The 22,601-nt window shown below is 39.0% G+C and overlaps 1 protein-coding gene across 3 annotated transcripts; it reads right to left on the reverse strand.

The window, feature by feature from the left end:
- Nucleotides 1-307: 307 nt before the first annotated feature.
- Nucleotides 308-22,390, reverse strand: atxn3 (ataxin 3). 3 transcript variants are annotated; one of them, XM_082143603.1, is made up of 11 exons: nucleotides 22,329-22,390; nucleotides 19,365-19,529; nucleotides 18,997-19,041; nucleotides 16,513-16,598; nucleotides 16,369-16,435; nucleotides 14,579-14,666; nucleotides 14,372-14,492; nucleotides 12,193-12,356; nucleotides 4,592-4,718; nucleotides 4,479-4,507; nucleotides 308-920 (listed from the first exon to the last, which is right to left on the reverse strand). In XM_082143603.1, exons 1-11 carry the CDS (start codon nucleotides 22,350-22,352, stop codon nucleotides 883-885), a joined length of 954 nt encoding a protein of 317 aa, XP_081999729.1. In that variant the 5' UTR covers nucleotides 22,353-22,390; the 3' UTR covers nucleotides 308-882. The 3 variants fall into 3 exon arrangements, with proteins under 3 accessions (XP_081999729.1, XP_081999731.1, XP_081999730.1); XM_082143605.1 differs by lacking the exon at nucleotides 22,329-22,390 and adding an exon at nucleotides 19,629-19,647; XM_082143604.1 differs by lacking the exons at nucleotides 19,365-19,529; nucleotides 22,329-22,390 and adding an exon at nucleotides 19,121-19,358.
- Nucleotides 22,391-22,601: the final 211 nt, after the last annotated feature.

A 22,601-nucleotide genomic window follows, 5' to 3' on the forward strand; every position in this document is an offset into this window, starting at 1 on the left:
CTATTTATTATTTATTGATGAAATCTAGTAATTTAAAGGTAAATACAAAATATCCACAAAAATTTGCATAAAAAAATTGAAAAAAGATCAAAATGAAATGAAAGAAGCTTTCTGGACAAAATAAATAAATAAATATATATAATTTTAGGGCTTCGGGGGAAGGATTTGATAAAAAGTGCGAGGGAAGGATGAAGATTAAACTAAAGCGTGGATAAAGAGAGAGTCGTGCGACTGCTAGTCATCAGTGGATCATCTGACGTCTTCAAGAGCGCTAATAATCCAGACAGAAGGGACAGAGAAAAACCACTCGAGGGGGAAAACAAATATTTTTATTTAAGAAACAAAAGTGTGTATATAGAAGTGCAAGAATAATCAATCACTTAAAAACTATTGCTGAATATGAAACGAGATCTGCAGAGGGACGACTAAACCAAGAGAAGGTCTGAATCTGTACGATGATGAACGTCATTTCATCACGGTCTCATTCTTCAACATCTGCCCTCACACACACACACACACACACTGTGCTCGTGAGAGTCGACCTTCACAGGCCACTGATGAATCACAGATACGGACACGTGTCACACGCCTCACCTGTGACAGTAATTCACTACAGTTCACAGAGGAAAAGAGGAAAGAGACCCAGTAAAGCCCGAATGGTCCCACTTTAACAGGTTCCTCGTGACGCGGGCGTCTCGCTCTCGGCGACTGCAGTCTGAGGAAGAGGAATGTACCGGGGGAAGAGCTTCCCTTTGACCTCGTTCATCTCGCAGAGGTCAAGCGAAGCTAAACGAATGTCCCTTGATTGACACGGCAGGACCCGAGCGCAGTGGTGACTCCCATCGGGTGGATCGTGGCGTTCAGAGCGTCTCTGCTGGATGGTCACTGGTTGGGTTTGGTCCCGCTGTCCTTTTCTTCGCCTGCCAATGACACACAGCAAAACAACATGTGCTGAGGAGCGGAGATCCTGTGGCCATCGCTGAAACGGCTTAGACTGTGGTTGCATAAACTTAGCTTAAGACTGTCGCTGCGTCCGAAATACCTTCCTATACGAAAAACAGTAGGCGGAAAGTACTCGGATAACCTACCACTCCCGCCAAGGTAAGTGTGCATTTGATTGACACTTTACTATCCCATGAGGCCATAGGAGAGGGTATATGAATGGTGGTGAACTGACGCTGGGAGGTCATGTGACAGTATCAACATGGCGGATGTAGTACGTCTGAATTTATACCATGGTCTGGGTGAATACTCGATTCTGATTGGCTGCAGGGTGTCCATTAAAAAGTGATAGAGGACACCTAGTAAAGGAGTTCTGGTGAAACTGACTGTTTACCGTTCGAAATTAATAAATAAATGCGCTGGATACATCAGCTGTGAGTAACCATAGCAACAGGCAGAGTATCTATACGGACTATAAATCGAGCGGACTATAAATATCTCCGGTTGCTAAACAAACCGTCAGGCGTAACCAGGGAAACCAAGTTATTGTTTGTAAAAACGTAAGATTTTGATTGTAAAACTAATTAAAATATAAACTATAAACTAATGTTTTAAAAATGTGTTATTTGGCAAGTGACCATGGTATAAGCGGGTTAATGCCCTTCAAGGTGTCCACTGTCAGGAGTTAATACTCCGCTGCGCGTCGGACGGTTCACGCCTCGCCGTTGGGCATTAACCCTTACTTAAAGTGTTTACTTGCTAGTTTATCGAACAATAATAATTACCAAAAAAATCATTTTTTTCCTCTCCCGATGAGTAATTCCAAAAATCATGCCAACGGACGTTGGTAGGTTTATATATGTGACCAGTCACGGAAAGTAGGGACACAAGTCGGTTCTGGGGCATTTTGAGTTATTCACATATTCTGAAAGTGTAGTATTCAAGCTTTCCAACGATGTGTAACACATGTAAATCTGATAATATTTGGAGAAGTTGTGGCCATTTGAAGGTAGGCACTCAAAAAAAACTGAAATGGTAGAAATCTGCTTCTAAAGATTGGCGAGTTCTCGCCCTTCTGGGAATGACAATAGGGCTCATTTACATCTCATTTAGATAAGTCATACCCCCTGTAAAGCTCCCCCGTCTCCCCCTCCCCCCTGAATGTACCAATTCTACAAATTCTCTAAATAAAACATCTCCAGTTAACTGGCAGAGCATTCATTTCGTTCATTTTTTAAATAAGATACTAACGCTGAAATGTGTTTTTTTTTTTTTTAAATCAAGTGATCAAAGTGCTCGTTGCCACTGCGATCAGTGGCGCAGATAGGCTACAGTGTTTACTCGTGTGGCTCGCACACACTGCATTGTCTTCACTCGACGCGCGCTTCAATCCGTTGCGGATACTCTCTATTCGTTCTGTTGAAATAACAAAATAATTCAAACGTTTGCGTGTCCCTGCTTGATATACAACCACTGATGAACATAATCATTTTGATGAGAGAAAAAAAACTATGCGAAAAAAAAAAAAAAAAATGCATACAAGGGCGGATTCGAACTCTCAACCTCTGACACGGCTGGCGAGAGCTCTACCACTGTACCATTCATATACACGTTAATTAAATGGGCGGATCTATGTATTGGCACTGACAACATGTATTAGGCTACGTCTCATTAAATGACAAATTAAACCCCATGTAACCTACTATTTAAATCGATTGCTGGACATCGTAATGTTATTGGCGTCCATGTTCATTGAATTTTGAAATCAGATAGAGCCGGCCAGAGCGCTGCATAATAAGTAGCCACGGCTTATTCAGTATGGAAATACACACCGACAATGACACACCCCTACTGCGTGCTAGAATCTCCGAAAAACAAGCCGATTTCAACATCAAAATGTACGCTTTTAAATATACCAATACTGCTATCTCAAACATGGAGAGGCTTCTTCGTGATCTCAACTAACAGATTCTGCAAAAAAACGAAAATCACCAATTTTGAAAAAAAACGCTTCTTTCTCATTTTGCTCGAAAGTTGTGCTGCCGACTTGTGTCCCTGGTTTCCGTGACGGGTCACATATATCACAGCCACTGTGTCTTCTCTCTCGTCTTCTCTCTCGTCTTCTGTCCAAACACACCGCCTCATCTACGTCAGCTGACCTGTAAATGCGCAAAAACTGTTTCCATTGCAGTTTTGCGGAATATTTCTTTTTCAAATTGCCGCAAAAACCTCCTCATGCGAGCGGAAAAACTTTTTCGTGATAAATGGGAGTTTTTGCGAAATTGACGTGTGAAATTCGCAATTTCAATTTGCGCAATTTAAAGGGTAATGGAAACGCGGCTACTGTCACTTTTTACCCAACCGTCCAATCACAGTGGAGGAGGGGCGGGACTAATACCACATCGACCAACCGCCACATTCTGCCAGTACAACGTCAACAGACGACAACAAGCATAATAACGGAACAAAATCATTTAAAACAAGAGCCAGAGAAAATACGTTACATTGTATCGACATTTTAATATAGAATCAACACAGAAACAAAATATGTGTGAAATGAGATACTAGTAACACTTTCGCGGATTCCGTATCATAACAAGCAAGGCGTCTCAACTGAAAAAATTACGCAACGCTGCCAAAACGCTCTCAAGAGTTTACAGCAGAGCGCCTAGCGTTTACAGCTGGCTTTGGTGGACACACGGCCTTAACGTTTAGCCCTGGAAACCTTTAAAATAGCCTAACAGGAGCACTTTAAAGCATTAGTTCACTTCAGAATTAAAATGTCCTGATAATTTACTCTCCTCCACGTCATCCAAGACGTTCATGTCTTTCTTTCTTCAGTGGAAAAGAAATGATTGAAGGTTTTTGAGGAAAACACTCCAGGATGTTTCTCCATATAGTGTCTTCAATGGGGTCCAACGGGTTGAAGGTCCAAATGTGAGTTTCAGTGCAGCTTCAAAGTGTCGACACGATCCAGCCGAGGAATAAGAGTCTTATCTAGACAAACCAGCCGACATTTTAGAACAAAATAAACATTTATATACTTTTAACCACAAACGCTGATCTTCCACTAGCTGTGATGCGACACACATTACGTATATTTGGAACTTCAACCCGTTGGACCCCATTGAAGTCACTATATGGAGAATTAATTGTTTTCCTTAAAATCCTTAATTTCTTTTCGACTGAAGAAAGAAAGACATGAACATCTTGGATGACGTGGGGGAGAGTAAATTATCAGGACATTTTAATTCTGTGGTGAACTACTACAAATGGGCCGAAACGCCCTCATTCAGATGAACTGCTTCGGTGCGGATCAAGCCTAAACGAACAGAACTAAGGGAGAAAAGACGAGCTGGGTGTGAAAATGCCCTCAGACTGATTACCCCTTACACAGCTAGCTGGATAAACTAGATCTGGATCACTCACTCACATGACCTGAGGGACTGGTCTGGTGTCTTTATGAGCAGACAGAAGCTGGGCTGTTGAGAGATGTGTAAAGCAGGAGTATTTGTGGATGACTGAAGGACTCTTACCGGTGGTGTTGCTGGCGTTCTGCTGCTGCCTGTGAGGAGATCACACCATAATCACTTACTCTGATCTGATCGTGTATGATCACAGTAACACGAGTGTGTGCAGGTGCGCTCACCTGTCGAAGTAGGCCTGTCTCCTCCTGCGCAGCTCCTCTGCCGAGAGCGTCTCCTTCTCCATGCTTCCCGATTCATGAGACGAGCTCGCCGTCACAACCGCACCGGGGCTTCTGGGATCAACGCCGCCTATTGACATTACATTACAGTCACCATCAAACCAAAACTTGGTATAAACATATTTATATGTATAAACGCGTTAATAACGCGTTAACGCAAAATCATATTAACGGCACAAATTTTTTTACCGCACGATTAACGCAGCGCATATTTTCTGTTTGACCCGTGGCCCAACCCCTAGTTGGAGAAATAGAGATACACAGTGTTGCCAACTTAGCGACATTGCAGACCCCTTTAGCGATTTTTTTCCCTTCAACAAAGCGCCCAAACCAGGGATGGAAATTAGCACCCGCCACCAGCCAAATGCGGGTGATTTTGTGTTGTGGCGGGTAAACTCGCTTCACCTACCGGCCACCGTGGCGGGTAAATAAAAATACTGTTTCACACAGACGGCGGACACTTTTAGAGGACATAAGTGTACGCTGAAATAAAGTCTTTCACCTCAGAAAAACGGACTTTCTTGTCCTGTCACGTCAGCCGTTATCCTGTTCTCGTAGCGAACACTCTTCAATTGCACGCGCAAATGGCGGCGCGCGCTGTGTATCGCCTCACTGTATATAAAGTGCAAAATAAACTACGAGCATGCAACGCCGTTACGTTGTAAATTACACAAAATAAAAGTAATGCAGGGATGATTTTCATACTATTCACCAGGAGCAGTTTCCATGGTTCATTAACAGTTATTGTTAATATTGTGTATTCACCATGGTAACTGTCCCTTCCATATTAACCCCAAAATGCCACTTTATTTTTCTTTGTGTTATTTTTTATATTTTTAAATGACTCTAGTGGCTCATACCAACATTGTATTAACAAAAACTAGTTTGGGACTGCTATTTAATAGCTTTAGCATAGGCCTAATGTTTATTTATTAGTACTAGTCTTTACTATTAGTCATATTCTTACAATTTATGTTAAGTAAAGGGGGACAGTACTTGTGTGTGTGGAAATAGTCGGTTTCAATAAAACTACTACTTTGACTGAACATTTGCTCTCACTTTGCGGAAAAAATATCGGGATATATATCGTATATCGATATTCAGCCTAAATAATCGGGATATGACTTTTGGTCCATATCGCCCAGCCCTAGTTTCATTGTTGGGACTAAAAACCTAAAACTGGAAGCCATAAAAGACCACGAATCATTCAAATGCCACATCCAGGTAAAAAAGAGAAATATATATAAGAGAGAAAGAGAAAATGTCAGTATTTCATTGAGACTTGAGATTAAATAAACTGCATAGGCCTAAGTATTGTAGATCTTGTAGTATTAATTTTCACATGCAGTTACACATTGTCGGTTAAAAACAAGAAAGTGGCTGGTAAAAACATTGAGTGGCTGGTAGATTTTGAAATCCACCAGCCACAGTGGCCGGTGGACAAAAAAGTTAATTTCCATCCCTGGCCCAAACCTTATTTAGTTTCTGAGAATCTACCGGTACCGCCGGTACTGCTCTCTCAGCACGCGCGCGCACCTCTCTCTCTCTCGCTCTCTCTCTCTCTCTCTCTCTCTCTCTCTCTCTCTCTCTCAGCACGCGCGCGCCCCTCTCTCTCTCTCTCTCTCTCTCTCTCTCTCTCTCTCTCTCTCTCTCTCTCTCTCTCTCTCTCTCTCTCTCTCTCGCTCGCTCGCGCTCTCTCTCTCTCTCTCTCGCTCGCTCGCGCTCTCTCTCTCTCTCTCTCTCTCTCTCTCGCAGCGCTTTAATTCAGTTAAGCACAGATATTATGTTGCTTCACTAATTTTACAAGTATAGCCGAAATCAGAGCACAGATATTGTCTTTATCTTATGTGAATTTGATTTCACCAGATGATGGCTCGATTATCAGATTTGTTGTGCAGATTAACTTAACATCTTGGAAGGGAGAGCTGGTTATGTCTTAATGGGTCGCGTTTCAGTCACCATTTCAAATTCATTCCGTTGTTTGACAACAGAAACAGTAAAATATACCAATGAAAACAGTTTTATTGAGAATTTAGCTTCATCAAAATGGGCACAGAGAGAGACAAACTACAATGTAATAATAAATAATAAATGTACATTTAGCATTTTCAGAAGAGCTGCCCTGTCATGCAAAATCTAAACATGTTTGTGTTAGTAAATTGCTCAGTGCAAAGAAAGAGAAGTAATGGTAACCTGGCATTTTTTTGTTCTTTCTACATGTGTCTAATAGACATGAACAAGTTCTTTGAAAAACATCTATTACCTTTGAAACATGTCTCGTCCTTATGCTCTATATTGACTATGGTTTCAATAATAAACATACATTTGCATAAAGCATCTATATTTATCCATGCCCACGTTGATTAGAGTATTACAAACTTGAAAAGTATTCATTTAAGGTACATTTAGAACAAATAAAAAAATGTGCGATTAAATGCGATTAATCGCGAGTTAACTCATGACAATCATGCGATTAATCGCGATAAAAAATAATAATCGATTGACAGCCCTAGTATAAACATATACCAATTCTTATTGATACACTGCAAAAAAAAAGATTTTATTTCTTAGTATTTTTGTCTTGTTTCCAGTCCAAATATCTAAAAAAATTTATTAAATCAAGAAGCATTTACTATATGAGTTAAATTACATAAGATATTAGGCCTATGTCTTGTTTTGTGAGGAAAAAAGTGAGTTTTTGCTTAAAACCATAGACTGTAAAAAAAGATGGACGACGCCCCTTCGCTCTCTTCCATTGATGAGAACTGAAGCCGCCAGTGTCCCGATATGGCGCTGACATACTGGAACTTGAGTCTGCGCAGTAGCGATCTCGGGACCAGACCCTGCGCAGTAGCGATCTCGGGACCAGACCTGCGCAGTAGCGATCTCGGGACCAGACCCTGCGCAGTAGCGATCTCGGGACCAGACCTGCGCAGTAGCGATCTCGGGACCAGACCTGCGCAGTAGCGATCTCGGGACCAGACCTGCGCAGTAGCGATCTCGGGACCAGACCTGCGCAGTAGCGATCTCGGGACCCAGACCTGCGCAGTAGTGAGCAGGAAGTAAAGCCGCGAAATCAGCGCTCTGCCCTAACTCTCGCAGAATGCACTCAGGGAGAGTGGATTCTGCACACTTTTTTAAAAATTGATTGCAGTACGACAAGAGGCTTGTTAAAATAAAGTAAATACAATCTCCTCAGTCCTCCGAAGATCCCGAAAAAATGGCCGTTGGTGCTTCAGTGACTACTTCGCTCAGAGAACCTGTCAATCACAGCTGTCAATCATGACGTTACACCACCGCATCACGTAACTAACTAAAAACCAACTTATTTTTGAAACAGACACTTGAACTTACATCAGCGTGATAAAAACGACAGAAAATTAAAGAAACCACCTTTGGAAAAAAGATATTTGAAGTGTAATTTAATTGTTTAGTTGGTCTCACGTCCCGTTGAATAACACGGGGAGGCGGGGCTTATGACCTATACTAGGACCAGTCACCGGGGGGCGATCGAGACGTTTTGGCTTCACTTTCAGGGCTTGTGCAGCACACTTGATTAAAACAAGCAAAATGATCTGCCAATGGTGTAAGAGAAATAATCTTTTGAATTAAGTTTGACCGTCTGTATTAAGATTATTTTTCTTAACCCATTGGCTGATAATTTTGCTTGTTTTAAGCAAAAACTGATTTCATTTAGATTTTTCCCCCCAGAGATAAAGAGATAATATCTCATGACATTTTACTACTTTAGTAAATCCATCTTGGTTGAAGAATTTTTAGATATTTGGACTGGAAACAAGACAAAAATTCTGAGTAAGAAAAGCATTTTTTGCAGTGATATGAAATTATCGGTGTACATCATTATTGTGTTAATGATCTTGACTCAGAATAAGTTCCTCTTGCAGCTTCTCTTCTCTGATGACGAGGGCGGGGCTATAACCTGTCACTCACATGAGATCAGCCAATAGCAAACCACAACCATCCAATCAATTCCTCACAGACACAATCAAGCCCCGCCCACATTTGTTCTTGTTCCAGAAGCGTTTCACTCGATATACGACACAATAGGGAAAAAAAGACTAGTGCAACTGCCCTTTCATGACAACTTTAAAGAATAATGAAGTTCATACAGTAAGTTAATACAGTTTTTGTTATCAGACACGACTCTCTCTTGACTGGTACTGGACACCAGACAAAATGGATATGACAGTTCTGGTAAAGAGACTGAATCCAGTATTCCTGGTGTAGAGATTCGATCTAACATCACAGTCTTTGTTCTACAGCTTGACAAGCAGATTTTTAGGCAATTCAACGCTAATAAAGAATACAAATATCTTCAGACATGGTCAGTTTGACACATTAGTTTGAGTTAACGATCCAATGAATCACTGTCATAATAAAATGAATGTTTCTTTTTAGCGAACAGATTCAATGAATCACTGTCATAATAAAATGAATGATTCTTTTTAGTGAACAGATTCAATGAATCACTGTCATAATAAAATGAATGATTCTTTTTAGTGAACAGATTCACAGGGATGAATCAAAATCACCCTAATTAATATTTTACAGTTCTTATTAGAACTGGCTGAACCTTTTGCACTGATTATTGAATGAATCACTAAATTCACTGAAAGAACTCACAAGTAACACCAATTACAAAAAACACTAGCTGTGTCCGAAACCGCTCACTCGTTCACTCATTCACTAATCCCTATATAACAACAATGCCACAAATTGTTAAAACACCTGGCTGTTAGTAAAACACATTAAATTGAGTTAATGCCTAAATAATATATTTTATTAATAAAAATAATATACTATTATAAATAATATATATAGTGTGTAATTTACCTTATTAATATCATTTCATTTCATTTTGAAAATTCATCTATATAATATTGTCTCTATATTTTAATATGCTTTATTTGATTAATAAAAAAAAAGTAGAAAAAACCCCCTAAAACTAGCATGAAATAAATGTTAAAGCAGAAATAAGAAAGCTTTAGTAATTTCTGGTTTAATCTCGCTCGCTCCTCTCCACATTGGATTTTGGGAAATAGTGCTTCAGCAAGTGTACATCGAATATACACTCAAATTCAGAGAGGATTGTGGGTATAAAGTGAACGGATGTAAGATATGATATGACTTTTTAGATCTTCAACATCAGCCTCAGGACCCTATCATAACTCTGGTGCAATGCAGCACCAGGCGCGACTCAAGTGTGTTTTGCTAGTTTCAGCCTGACGCAGTTTTCATTTTCACGTCCTGAGCCACGTTGTTTAAATAGCAAATGCATTTGAGCCGATCTGTTCACCCATGAGCTGCTGGTCTGAGAATGAGGAGTGTGTTCAGGCGCATTGTTGGACCATTGCTATTTTGAGGAACTGAAATAGACTGAGCCACTGACCAACTGAAACCTGCTCTAAAGTCAATGATGCAGTTTTTTTTTTTTAAGATAAAGGGCGCGTTAGTAATATGAGCCTATAGGCGGGTCCACAACGCATGCACACTCTGCTTATTACACACACAGGTACACCCAGCAGCACACAAACATGCCAAATATTAAAAATGAAAGGATCACAATGTAAAAGATTATTATTGTGAACATAAAGATATGGTGCAATCCGATTTATCTCGTAGATGATCTGCTTGCGCTTTAATCTCTCTCTCTCACACACACACACACACACACACACAGCTTTAACCTCACGCACAAGCAGATCTGGTTCCTCTCTAGAGAAGCGTTCAGTCTTTCCACTTGCAAATTCCGTCATGTAAATAGTGAATCCACCATGGCACAAGTCCAACTGTCTTTTAAAGGGAATGGGAGATGAGACTCTGATTGGTTTATTGCACGTTATGCCCAAAACACACCCATTACACATTAAGAGAATAGAGACAAAACACACCCATTACTCATTAAGAGAATAGGGACGACCCTTTTAGATAATGCGCCGGGAGCGCCGACCATTTTTCCCGTCATTAAACTAGCCCTAAGTGCTAGAGCTTTAATTCTCTGCCCGAGCCCGAGCCCGGACTCGACCCGACCCGACCCGCGGGCCGGGTCGGGCCGATATTTCCCGCCACTGTCCTCGGGCCGGGTCGGGTCGGGCCCTTGATAAAGCACGTCACGTGTCATGCGCAGCGTCTCGTCCACTCGCACTCGCAGTCTCGCACGCGTGACGCATCACACCTGCTGTGGTGCTGTAGGCTATTCTGTTGCTATTAAGTGCGACATGGATCTTGAAGAAGCAAAGAAAAAATTAAAACAGGAGAATTAACTTTGAGCAAGTTTGGAGGAAAATCGGAGGTATGGACACATTTTAAACTAGTCGTGGGGAGTGACAACATAATGTGTTGGCTTTGTCTCGTGCATTAAATGCGCACGCTGCTCGCCTATGACAGCAAAAAAAAAAAAAAAACGGGGACTTCGACGATGAACAGACAAGCAGTCTTGCCATGACAGAAATTATTATAGTAGTCAGCCTCAGGCCTCAATATCCGCTTTTGTTACTTTTCCGATCCATTCAACTATTTCTGAATAAACAAACAACGCAGTTTGCATGCTTCTTCCTTGTCGCATTAGGTCTATTCATTAAGATAATTGCACGCACATGAACTTGATAAATGTTACAGATATGTTTTACTATGCCCAAACAAATGCCTTTCAACTTACTTGTGCAAAATTCAGAATTAAATGAATGTGCTGAAATTTGTACAAAAAGAGAGTCTGTAGTAGCCTACGTGTTTTAGCCATTAAATAAGCACATAGTCTCAAGTTTGTTAAGTTTTGTTTTGAAGAAAGCTTTTCTTTAAAGTGAATTTCGTTTAGTATAAATTGTATCTTAATTTTAATACATTTTTCATCAACCAATTACCTGGATTTTAATACATAAAAAGCAATATAGCAGACATTATAATCATGATATGAAGTCGCCGGCGCGCCGCGGTCACACCATTTGAAACTCGTAACACACGCTGTCACCGAATTTACAAATGCATATCTTGCTTGTTGCTCACACATATTATGTTGAAATAACAATATGTTGAAGTAACATTATTAATAATAATAAATCTTTAAGAATATTTGATTGAATGCTGAATGTTGTGCTTGTTCAATTTAATAAAATTTAAACTTTAATTGTGATAATTAAAATGATTGAATATTGAATATTGAGTGGCCAATTTTTGCTCATTTATTAATAGTATTTATATAATATATATATAACTGCGCTGCTCCCCCCTGTAGCCTAAATGAGCACAGCAGCACCTGCTTAAAAAAATTCTGGCGCCGCCCCTGGTTATAACGGCCCACATATTAAAAATGGTCGGGTTTAAATCGGGCTCGGGCTCATAATTACAGTAAACGTGTCGGGTCGGGCCGGGCTCGGACACAACGTGCTCGGGCTCGGGTTGGGTCGGGCTTGATTTTTTGGGCCCGATTTAAGCTCTACTAAGTGCACTTGCCCCCCTGCGCTTTAGACCATGAGCTTAGATTGTTAAAATAGGGCCCGATATGTACAGACGAGTGTGTGTCTCACCCTGCATGCTGAGCTGAATGGCCCTGCGCAGGTCGGCCTCCTCGTCCTCCACCTCCATGTGTTGTCTACTGAGAGCCAGAGCCTTCCTCAGCTCCTCCTCATCCTCGTCTAGCGGCGCTTCGTCCCCGGGGAGTGTGGTGTCTGACACCTGCGGCACTGACAACCTGATCCACAGCACACACTCGTCAGAGACACACACACTCAACGTGCAGACATCAGTGATCCACGGCTACGCATTACATAAGGGATAATGTACATCCAGCCGGCTGTTATCTCAGAATAAACCCGACAGGGTGATCAGGACCAGGTGTTCATCAGCCATGAAACACACACACACACACCTGAAGGGGGTTTATTCTGAGATAACACACACACACACACACACCTGAAGGGGGTTTATTCTGAGATAACACACTCACACACACACACACACACACCTGAAGGGGGTTTATTCTGAGATAACACACTCACACACACACACACACACACACACACACACACCTGAAGGGGGTTTATTCTGAGATAACACACTCACACACACACACACATACACACACCTGAAGGGGGTTTATTCTGAGATAACAACCGGCTGGATGTACATTATCCCGCTTGTTACACGGACACTTGCCACATAAGTAAATAATTAGACACAAAATTTTGGAATATTTTATTAGGTCTTTAAACGCACAGCTTCACGGAGAGAGCAGTTTCAGCGGCAAGATCAAACTAGACGGACATTTCAGAGATACGGTATACAGTCATAACACTTATTACACAGCATTTCACCACATTAATAATTATGGAGATTAGAGATACTGATTTCAGATTAAACTGCTTTAAAATCGTACCTGTTTGTGTCTTATAATCTTATATCTTATAATCCAACAGTGTACAAAACAATAGTCATAAAATTACAACATCTGCGTTTGTATGAAACAAGAGAGCGAGTCCACGATACTGGATGGCATAATTAAATAACTGTACACAAAATATTGATTTGACTGAGTTTTCACATTTTATTAGCTCAAAACTTCAACAAAGAAAACCCGTTCCTAGCGAGTGTATAGCGCTGGACCGGATGAGCCTGTGCTTCTGTTCTCAGCGGTTGTTATCTGGGAATAATATACCGCTGGATGGAGCGATTGACCAATCAGAATGAAGTATTCCACAGAGCCGTGTAATAAATAATTATTAAAGTGCCCCTATTATGTGCTATTTTAAAGATTTCTAATTTTCTTTCAAAGGTCTCCTACAACAGGTTAAATGCATCAAAGATCTAAAACACTTTAATTTCCTCATAATCTCCACTGCAGCATCAGCTCTTTCCTCTCAGAGTCTGAAACGCTTCGATCAAGGATTCAGTCTCTCTAAGCCCCGCCTCTCTGAGAGCTGCTCTGCTCTGATTGGTCAGAAAGCAAACGCTCATTATCATATCTGAATCTCAGCTCTTGATCACAGTGATACGAACAGTAACGATGGCGTGGGTTTTACCGTATCAATCTCATCAAAGTGGATTTGCTTTGTCAGCAGAAAACAGCGTCTTCTCCACATGAACAACACGAACCAAACTCCTCCAGTCTCAGATACACTACAGTGTTTGAGGGCGGAGCTAAGAGACCAGAGGCTGGCATTATGCAAATTGGTTACAACCCTACGCAGATTCATCAGGAAGTGAGACTGAATTACTGATGACTCATTTCAGTTCAGAATCACTTCTTTCTTTTAGGAGACTAAAACTTTATTTATTTGCACTTTGATCTTCGCAGAGCTTTTACATTCACAAACAGCTCCATTACACACTGCAGGAACGGGAATATCTGAGAAAGCATTATAGCGGCACTTTAACACCGGTGGTTCTTTGCCTCCACATCATGCATTGAAATCATCTGATGCACATCTAGCCGTGGATTAACCTTTATGTATTTAATCCTCATGCTATGATGAAATTATGGTGTTTGTTTTGGGTGTCAAATAACTTAAGGAATAATAAAATAAGGAATAAATACAGTAGTCAACATTTGAAGTGGATCAAAAAAGTGAATCAAAGTTGTCCTAAAACAAGAACAGGTATTGTTTAAAATTCATGTATAACTTTGATGAGAGGTTTTGATCCGCTTCAAAGGTTGATTACTGTAGTTTAGAGTGTTTCAAGCATGTCATGTGACGAGAGTCAGCGCACCTCTGGGCCTCGTCTTCTCCGATCAGCTTCGGCCGCTGCTGTTGCTCCACTCGCATGATCCGCAAAATCTGATCCGCTTCACAATCCGGCAGGTTTCCCCGGATCACAAATATGGAATAACCTGGAATATGGAATTTCCACGCATTATGCATGTGGACGCACCATGATGAGAGCTTGAGGTGATGCGTGGCCATGTACGAGGTTTACCTTCTTGCTGTAGCTGCGCTAAGAACAGGGCCAAGTATGTGTCTGATATGAGCTCCGGTCCGGTCAGCAGCGAGTTCAGATTAAACCACTAGATTAAGAAGAGAGAAACTCAACATCATCTCACACACAGCTGCCGCTCAGTAGACACACACACAGTGATCATGATGTAATTCATACAACCCCAGTGGATGAATCTGTGTCTTCTCAAGCCAAATACAGGTGTGTGTGAGAAAAACATCAACATTCTGTCAGACGAGCAATCCGAAGAGTGTTAGTTCTCGCACAAACTTCACAACGCACTTACATTTAAGTCAAGCTGAACTTGTAAACATGCCTAAAACAGTAGGCTGGGAGTGATGATTTATAGCTAAAATAGTTTAATAATTTAAGTACATATGGTTTGACTTCAGAAGACAGATTCATCCACTAGAATCGTGTGAATCACCATGTGTGTGTGGTTTTTCAAGTGTCAAATGAGCGGTAGCCATTCACCTGCATTATACAGACTCACAGAGATAGATTATTTCCCAGAAAATCTTTGATTGTGTTAAACTTAAGAAAGAAAGTCATATACTGTACTATACATTGTGAATGACATGAGGGGGAGTAAATGAAGAGAGAACTTTCATTTTTGGGTGAACTATTCCTTTAAATTATCAGGAAATTTTAATTCTGAAGTGAACTAATACATTCACTAATTAGTTCACTAATACGTGAACTAATACTCTGAAGCTCATAATCATAGTAAAACATGGTGTACGCCAATTTCAATAAACAAGCAAGTAAACACTTTAAGTAAGGGTTAATGCCCTTCGAAGTGTCCATTGTCAGGTATTAATGGACGACGGCGAGGCGTGAACCGTCCGACGCGCAGCGGAGCATTAACTCCTGACAGTGGACACCTCGAAGGGCATTAACCCGCTTATACCATGGTCACTTGCCAAATAACACATTTTTAAAACATTAGTTTATATTTTAATTAGTTTTACAATCGAAATCTAAAGTTTTTACAAACAATAACTTGATTTCCCTGGTTACGCCTGACGGTTTATTTAGCAACCGGAGATATTTATAGTCCGCTCGATTTATAGTCCGTATAGATACTTTCACCAGAACTCCTTTACTAGGTGTCCTCTATCACTTTTTATACCATGGTCTGGGTGAATACTCGATTCTGATTGGCTTCAGGGTGTCCATTAAAAAGTGATAGAGGACACCTAGTAAAGGAGTTCTGGTGAAACTGACTGTTTACCGTTCAAAATTAATAAATAAATGCGCTGGCTACATCAGCTGTGAGTAACCATAGCAACAGGCAGTAAACTGAAGGCTTCCCTTACTTAATGGACACCCTGCAGCCAATCAGAATCGAGTATTCACCCAGACCATGGTATAATGGCATCTATTCCAGTGTACATGTGCATTTTTGAAGTGCTGAAGAACTGAGTTCATGTTGACATGAATATAATGCAGTATATTAATGGTCAAAAACATGGAAATGGATAATTGATAAAAAAAATTATCTACCATCAAAAAAAACATTGATAAATAGATCGATTAGATAAATACAAAAAAAAGAGAGATACAAAAGAACTGGCATGTGTGCTGGAAGAACTTGACCAGAAGAGCCTTGGTAAAAATAACCACTATTTTTTAGAGAATAATCAGAATGGTGCAAATTGCATGTAAACACGAGTGTTTTTATCGTGTCATGTAAACATTTTACTGTGATTGAGTCCTGATTGGAAATAGTCACATGCAAACGTAGTGCTTGTTTTAGACGAAACACATACCTGCTGTCCCAGCTTACGCACTGTAAACCAGTGCTCCTTATAGTTACATATAAAGGCCTTCTCGTGTCTGAAAGCAAACATGAAGAGGATTAACGTCACTCAGCGGATACCAGTATGGATGCTGAAGCTGTCAGAAAGGCTTACATGGGATCGATCTGTAACTGCTGGTACTCTCTGCTGTTGAAGAGAATGATCTCCAAACCCCAAACCCCCAGTGCGTTACTGATGACCTGCAAGACACAGCACACCTGTACTCAGCGAGTGCTCATGGGACGTCTGAAACAGTCACACAGGGACAGCGGGACGGGAGGATTGTGAAAGTGTCTCTACATGTAAAATAAGAGGGACTGAAGATGCACGGTGAAAAGGAATCACAGAAGAACTGGGATAACAGTTTATAGTTTGATATAAACACTGATGTCTGCAGTAGCGAACAAAATAGAGCTAATCACCTTTTAAAAGTGACTTGACACTTCAATTACATTGTTACACCAGTAGGTGGCGACAAGTGACTGTTAAAATAATGTATTTGTCATCGAATCATTCGTTCAAGAGATTTGTTCAAAAATGTTGATTCATCCAGTAATCAAGCAAGTGAAGTCTTTATGAGTGAGTCATTGAAGCATTCATTCAAAAATGTTGATTCATCCAGTAATGAAGCAAGTTAAGTCATTATGAGTGAGTCCTTGAAGCATTCATTCAAAAATGTTGATTCATCCAGTAATGAAGCAAGTTAAGTCATTATGAGTGAGTCATTGAAGCATTCATTCAAAAATGTTGATTCATCCAGTAATGAAGCAATTTAAGTCATTATGAGTGAGTCCTTGAAGCATTCATTCAAAAGATTCATTCAAAAATGCTGATTCATCCTGTAATGAAGCAAGTGAAGTCTTTATGAGAGAGTTATTGAAGCATTCATTCAAAAGATTCATTAAAAAATGCTGATTCATCCAGTAATGAAGCAAGTGAAGTCATTATGAGTGAGTTATTGAAGCATTCATTCAAAAGATTCATTAAAAAATTATGATTCATCCAGTAGTGAAGCAAAATAAGTCTTTATGTGCGAGGGATTGAAGCATTCATTCAAAAGATTCATTAAAAAATTATGATTCATCCAGTAGTGAAGCAAAATAAGTCTTTATGTGCGAGGGATTGAAGCATTCACTTAAGAGATTTGTTAAAAAATGCTGATTCATCCAGTAATGAAGCAAGTGAAGTCATTATGAGTGAGTTATTGAAGCATTCATTCAAAAGATTCATTAAAAAATTATGATTCATCCAGTAGTGAAGCAAAATAAGTCTTTATGTGCGAGGGATTGAAGCATTCACTTAAGAGATTTGTTAAAAAATGCTGATTCATCCAGTAATGAAGCAAGTGAAGTCATTATGAGTGAGTTATTGAAGCATTCATTCAAAAGATTCATTAAAAAATAATGATTCATCCAGTAATGAAGCAAAATAAGTCTTTATGTGCGAGGGATTGAAGCATTCACTTAAGAGATTTGTTAAAAAAAATGCTGATTCATCCAGTAATTAAGCAAGTGTAGTCTTTATGAGTGAGTTATTGAAGCATTCATTCAAGAGATTCATTCAAAAATGTTGATTCATCCAGTAATTTAGCAAGTCGAGTGTTTATGAGTGAGTCATTGAAGCATTCATTAAAGAGATTCGTTCAAAAACACTGATTCATGTAGTAATTCATTAATCAGATTACTCAGATCATTCATTCATCATTCAGATTAATGAAACACTTTTATAAATAGACTACAGAAAATAACATTTAAATTGTGATTCTCAGTTTATCCAGAATCGTGCAGCTCTAAAAAGATTATGAAGACAAACTTTAGACAATCATGCACAAGAAGCTGAAGAACACGACTGAAGGAGGAGTGTGATGTGGTTTGATGCTCTCACTGTCAGCACTACAACACTCTTAAAAATAGAGGTTTTCATAGCAGTGATGCCAAAGAAGAACAGTTTTCGGTTCTTAAAGTCCCTGTGGTGTAAATCCAGCTTTTAATGTAGTTTATGTGTTTATGTGGTGTTTTTAATCTGCTTTAAGACAAACCATGTGTAAATTCATAAGTCGACACCATTGCTGAATATTTCCTCCTTAAAACTGCAGTGAACCAAAGACAGTCTCAAACACACGCTTTGAAATCGCTGGTGTTTCTGACGTCACAAACTACCTTGTAACCAATCAGATCAACGTGTGATCGTCAACCAGTGGATCTCTGAGCTGAGTGAGTGAGTGGAGGCGGGGCTCATTTGCATATTCATAGAACCACGCATACTAAATGAGGCAAGGGTGTCGAGTTACAATCAAGATATTTTAAGGCATGAAGACTTTTTTTTCAGGGAAAAAATATTAAATATGTAATTTTGGTGATTAATGATGAGTTTTAAAGGATACAATTATTGACTACAGGCGGACTTTGAAGGAATCACTTTATTCTTAGTGTAAAGAATAATTTAATAATCTAAAGCACCTTTTTATTCTATAAAGAATGTTTTGTGCAATCGAAAGATTCAAAGGATGTGAAATATCCTTCACTGAACCATCAATGCCACTAAAGAACCGTTATAAGAGAGCAGAAACTGCTGTATCGTGACCCAGATGTGACTCACCTGAATGGAAAAGAAGCCGCTGTCATCCATGTTTCCCGACGGTTGCTGGAGAAGGCAGAACACACAGGTGTTAGGATCATAAGAGTGAGCTGTGAGTAGTGAGTGTGTGTGTGTGTGTGTGCACCTGTAGGAAGGTCCTGTACTCCTCCGTCTGCACTCCTCCCTCCGCCATGCGCATGAGTGTGTGTGTGTGTGTGAGTGTGTGTGTGTGTGTGAGTGTGTGTGTGTGTGTGTGTGTGTGTGCGCACCTGTAGGAAGGTCCTGTACTCCTCCGTCTGCACTCCTCCCTCCGCCATGCGCATGAGTGTGTGTGTGTGTGTGAGTGTGTGTGTGTGTGTGTGTGTGTGTGTGTGTGTGTGTGTGCGCACCTGTAGGAAGGTCCTGTACTCCTCCGTCTGCACTCCTCCCTCCGCCATGCGCATGCGCTCCTCCTCGTCCAGCTGGTGTGCGATCGACGACAGCTCCACCGGACTGAAGTACTCGCCCTGCAGGAGGTTATTCAAGCAGTGCTGCGCACACAGAGAGCCCTCTTGCTGAAACACACACACACACACACATATTACTGTCAGGGATTTTACATGCACATTCAGTCATTAGCAGACGCCTTTGTCCAAAGCGACTTACAAACTAACAGCAAGCGAGTCGTCATGAAGAGGCAAAAACAAAAAATAGTGCTCAAAATACAAAGTTCAGGTATTGCTCAGAGTAGCACAGGCCAGACAAGGCAGGATTACAGAAAAAAAAAAAAAAAAAAAAAAAAAAAAAAAAATAATATATCATACTTTAATGTAATATATATATATATATATATATATATATATATATATATATAAAATAATAATTATATATATATATATATATTACATGTAAAGTATGATCCTTCTCGTGTGAGGGACCCAATCCTCACACTTAAACAGCGCTATATCATTTCATATATGATGACCCAATTAATACTGTAAAAGAATTATTATTATAAATTTGTAAAAACATTTAGTTTCTATTACATCACTGTTTTTTTTTTCTACTGACAGTACTGAACTATATCAAATGATTTTAATGAAATATATTAATTGTTAAATTTATTTAAATCAAATTTCATGCATTTCAATCAACTTTTATTTTAATCTATTTTTTTTATCTTATTTTAACTATGTATTTATTTTGACCTTTTACACTTTTGTTATTTTTTACGTATTTTAATCAAGTTTTATTTAATTGTTTAGCTTTATCAATTTTATATCAAATTGTATTTTCATTTATTTTAATTGTAAAATTTTAGTAATTTATTACATTACATCATTGTTTTTCTACTCACTGTAGTACTGCACTGTTAGATGCTCTATTTATTTGTTTATTTTTATTAAATATTTTAATCACATATTAATTTATTAGTTAAATAATTTTTTTATTTTAATAAATGTATTTAATTACTTAGTTTTATCTGTTTTTTATACACTACTGTTTTTATTTATTTTAATCGAGTTATATTTATTGATCTTATTTATTTTAATAAAATGTACTAATTTATTATTCATTTATTTAAACACATTGATCAATTTATTTACTTAGTATCTTATTTTTATTTTTACACTACTTTTCAGTTTTTATTTATTTTAATCAAGCTTTTTTTAATAGTTTTATCAAATGTAATTATTTATTTATTTTCACATTTATTTTATGTATTTTATAGCCTGGGAAAACCCAGACAACTTCCGGCAAATTTAGATTTGCTCTACAGTAGTCTGGCAAAGAGCTCATTCAAGCCGGTTTCTAATCCCTCGAAATCGCGGTACCAATCAGAAACGTTGGGGCGGGCTTTACACGATGACGATCGCTCTGATTGGTTGTAGGTCTATCCAATTGCGTCCCAGAGGCATTTGAGCGACGTCCGTTGGTGAAGCGCATCAACTTTTAAATGCATTATTATATTCAAATTGCAAACACATGAGGAAAGTCTCCATGACAGACCCACTGGCAGATGAACGTGCTGCTACAGTTCTCTCCGAAATTAAATTAGATTTAATAGAGGATTTTAACTGTCCCTGCGTCCCAATGTGCATACTATCCGCCCTATCTGCCCTAAATAGTATTGACAATTACTTATGTCACATACTATTTAGGATGGATAGTATGCACATTGGGACGCAGGTTGTGACAAGATGATTGACAGGACAGTTTACGTGACAGGACGCACGTGACAGATAAAGATGACGAAGTAGTATGTCCCAAAGCTTGCCTACTTTTTTGCTACACATTCAAAAGTAAATACCTTTTCTTCACAAAAAGAGTACATACTTTAATGGCGTAGTGTAACTTAGGGACGCAGCATATGGCTTTACACGATGACGATCGCTCTGATTGGTTTTAGGTCTATCCAATTGCGCCCAGAGGCATTTGAGCGACGTCCGTTGGTGACGCCCCTTTGGAAATGAGTTATTAATGAAGCTTTGCCAGACCATAACTCAATTACTACTGAGAATGGTCTGGTTTTAACCAGGCTATGTATTTTATGTATTTTTTATCAAATGTACAAATGTATTCATTTCAATTAAATTAAATTAAATTTTATTTATTTATTTTACATTTAATTTTTTTATGTTTTATTAAATAATTTTTTTAAACAATTTATTTATCTAATCTGATATATTATTGTATTATTTAAATAATAATAATAATAATAATTCGTGTTTTATTTTAATAACATTTATTTAGTTTGTTAAATTATTTATCTATTTTTACACTGTTTTTCTCTAAACTTTGGACCCCGGACCGCAGTTTATAAACCCTGATTATTGTAAGCGCTAACCAGAGTTACTGCACTTCTGGATCTTACAGTGAAACTGTGACTTTAGAAATGAAAACCACTGAAAGCTCATCCCATAATAACTGATTATGCGTTTACTGTAGTACAACTAAACAAATAAGAGGACACGATATTCCCAGAATTACCCTGGAGAACAGCACTAGTCGCATATTTATTCAGAACTACGGTAATGGTGTATAATAACGTAAGTTACCATGGTAAATGTTAGTGAATGCAGTTACTGTGGTGTTTATAGAATCATAATCCGCGACATAAGCTTCAGATAAGAGAGATGTGAGAATAATAAAAGCGAAACAATGACAGTAAACAAAACAACTCGAAGAATTTCAGCCCATTTCTGATCGTTGACAGTCGATAAAAGTCCACAAACGCTTCATATAAACCAGTCTGAGCTCGCTCGTGGGAGAATAAGCTGAAACACGGACAAAGCTCTTATTTATGGGGTGGAGCACGTGTGTGAAATATAGATATCATTCATAAATATAATTCGCTAAAATGCGATTCTTACTTTTTCGTGGAAAATAGACTCCATGTTTGTGAAAGTGTGAATGACGGGACAGTCGGAAACAACGACACGCCAAAACATGTCAAAATAAAAGTCACACATTATTCAACATTAAACGATCTTTTTTTAAATTGCATTTTAAAAACTAGATAGATAGATAGATAGATAGATAGATAGATAGATAGATAGATAGATAGATAGATAGATAGATAGATAGATAGATAGATAGATAGATAGATAGATAGATAGATAGATAGATAGATAGATAGATAGATA

This window comes from Leuciscus leuciscus, assembly GCF_965113295.1.
Source record: "Leuciscus leuciscus genome assembly, chromosome: 17".
Classification (NCBI taxonomy): domain Eukaryota; kingdom Metazoa; phylum Chordata; class Actinopteri; order Cypriniformes; family Leuciscidae; genus Leuciscus; species Leuciscus leuciscus.

Bases quoted from the DNA above. Each gene is read 5' to 3' on its own strand.
- atxn3 (XM_082143603.1), bottom strand. From the start codon at position 22,352: ATGGAGTCTATTTTCCACGAAAAA. The intron at 19,042-19,364 runs GTGCGCACACAC...TGCCTTCTCCAG, and splicing joins AGTACAGGACCTTCCTACAG to CAACCGTCGGGAAACATGGA. The intron at 4,508-4,591 runs GTGAGCGCACCT...ATCTCCTCACAG, and splicing joins AGACAGGCCTACTTCGACAG to GCAGCAGCAGAACGCCAGCA.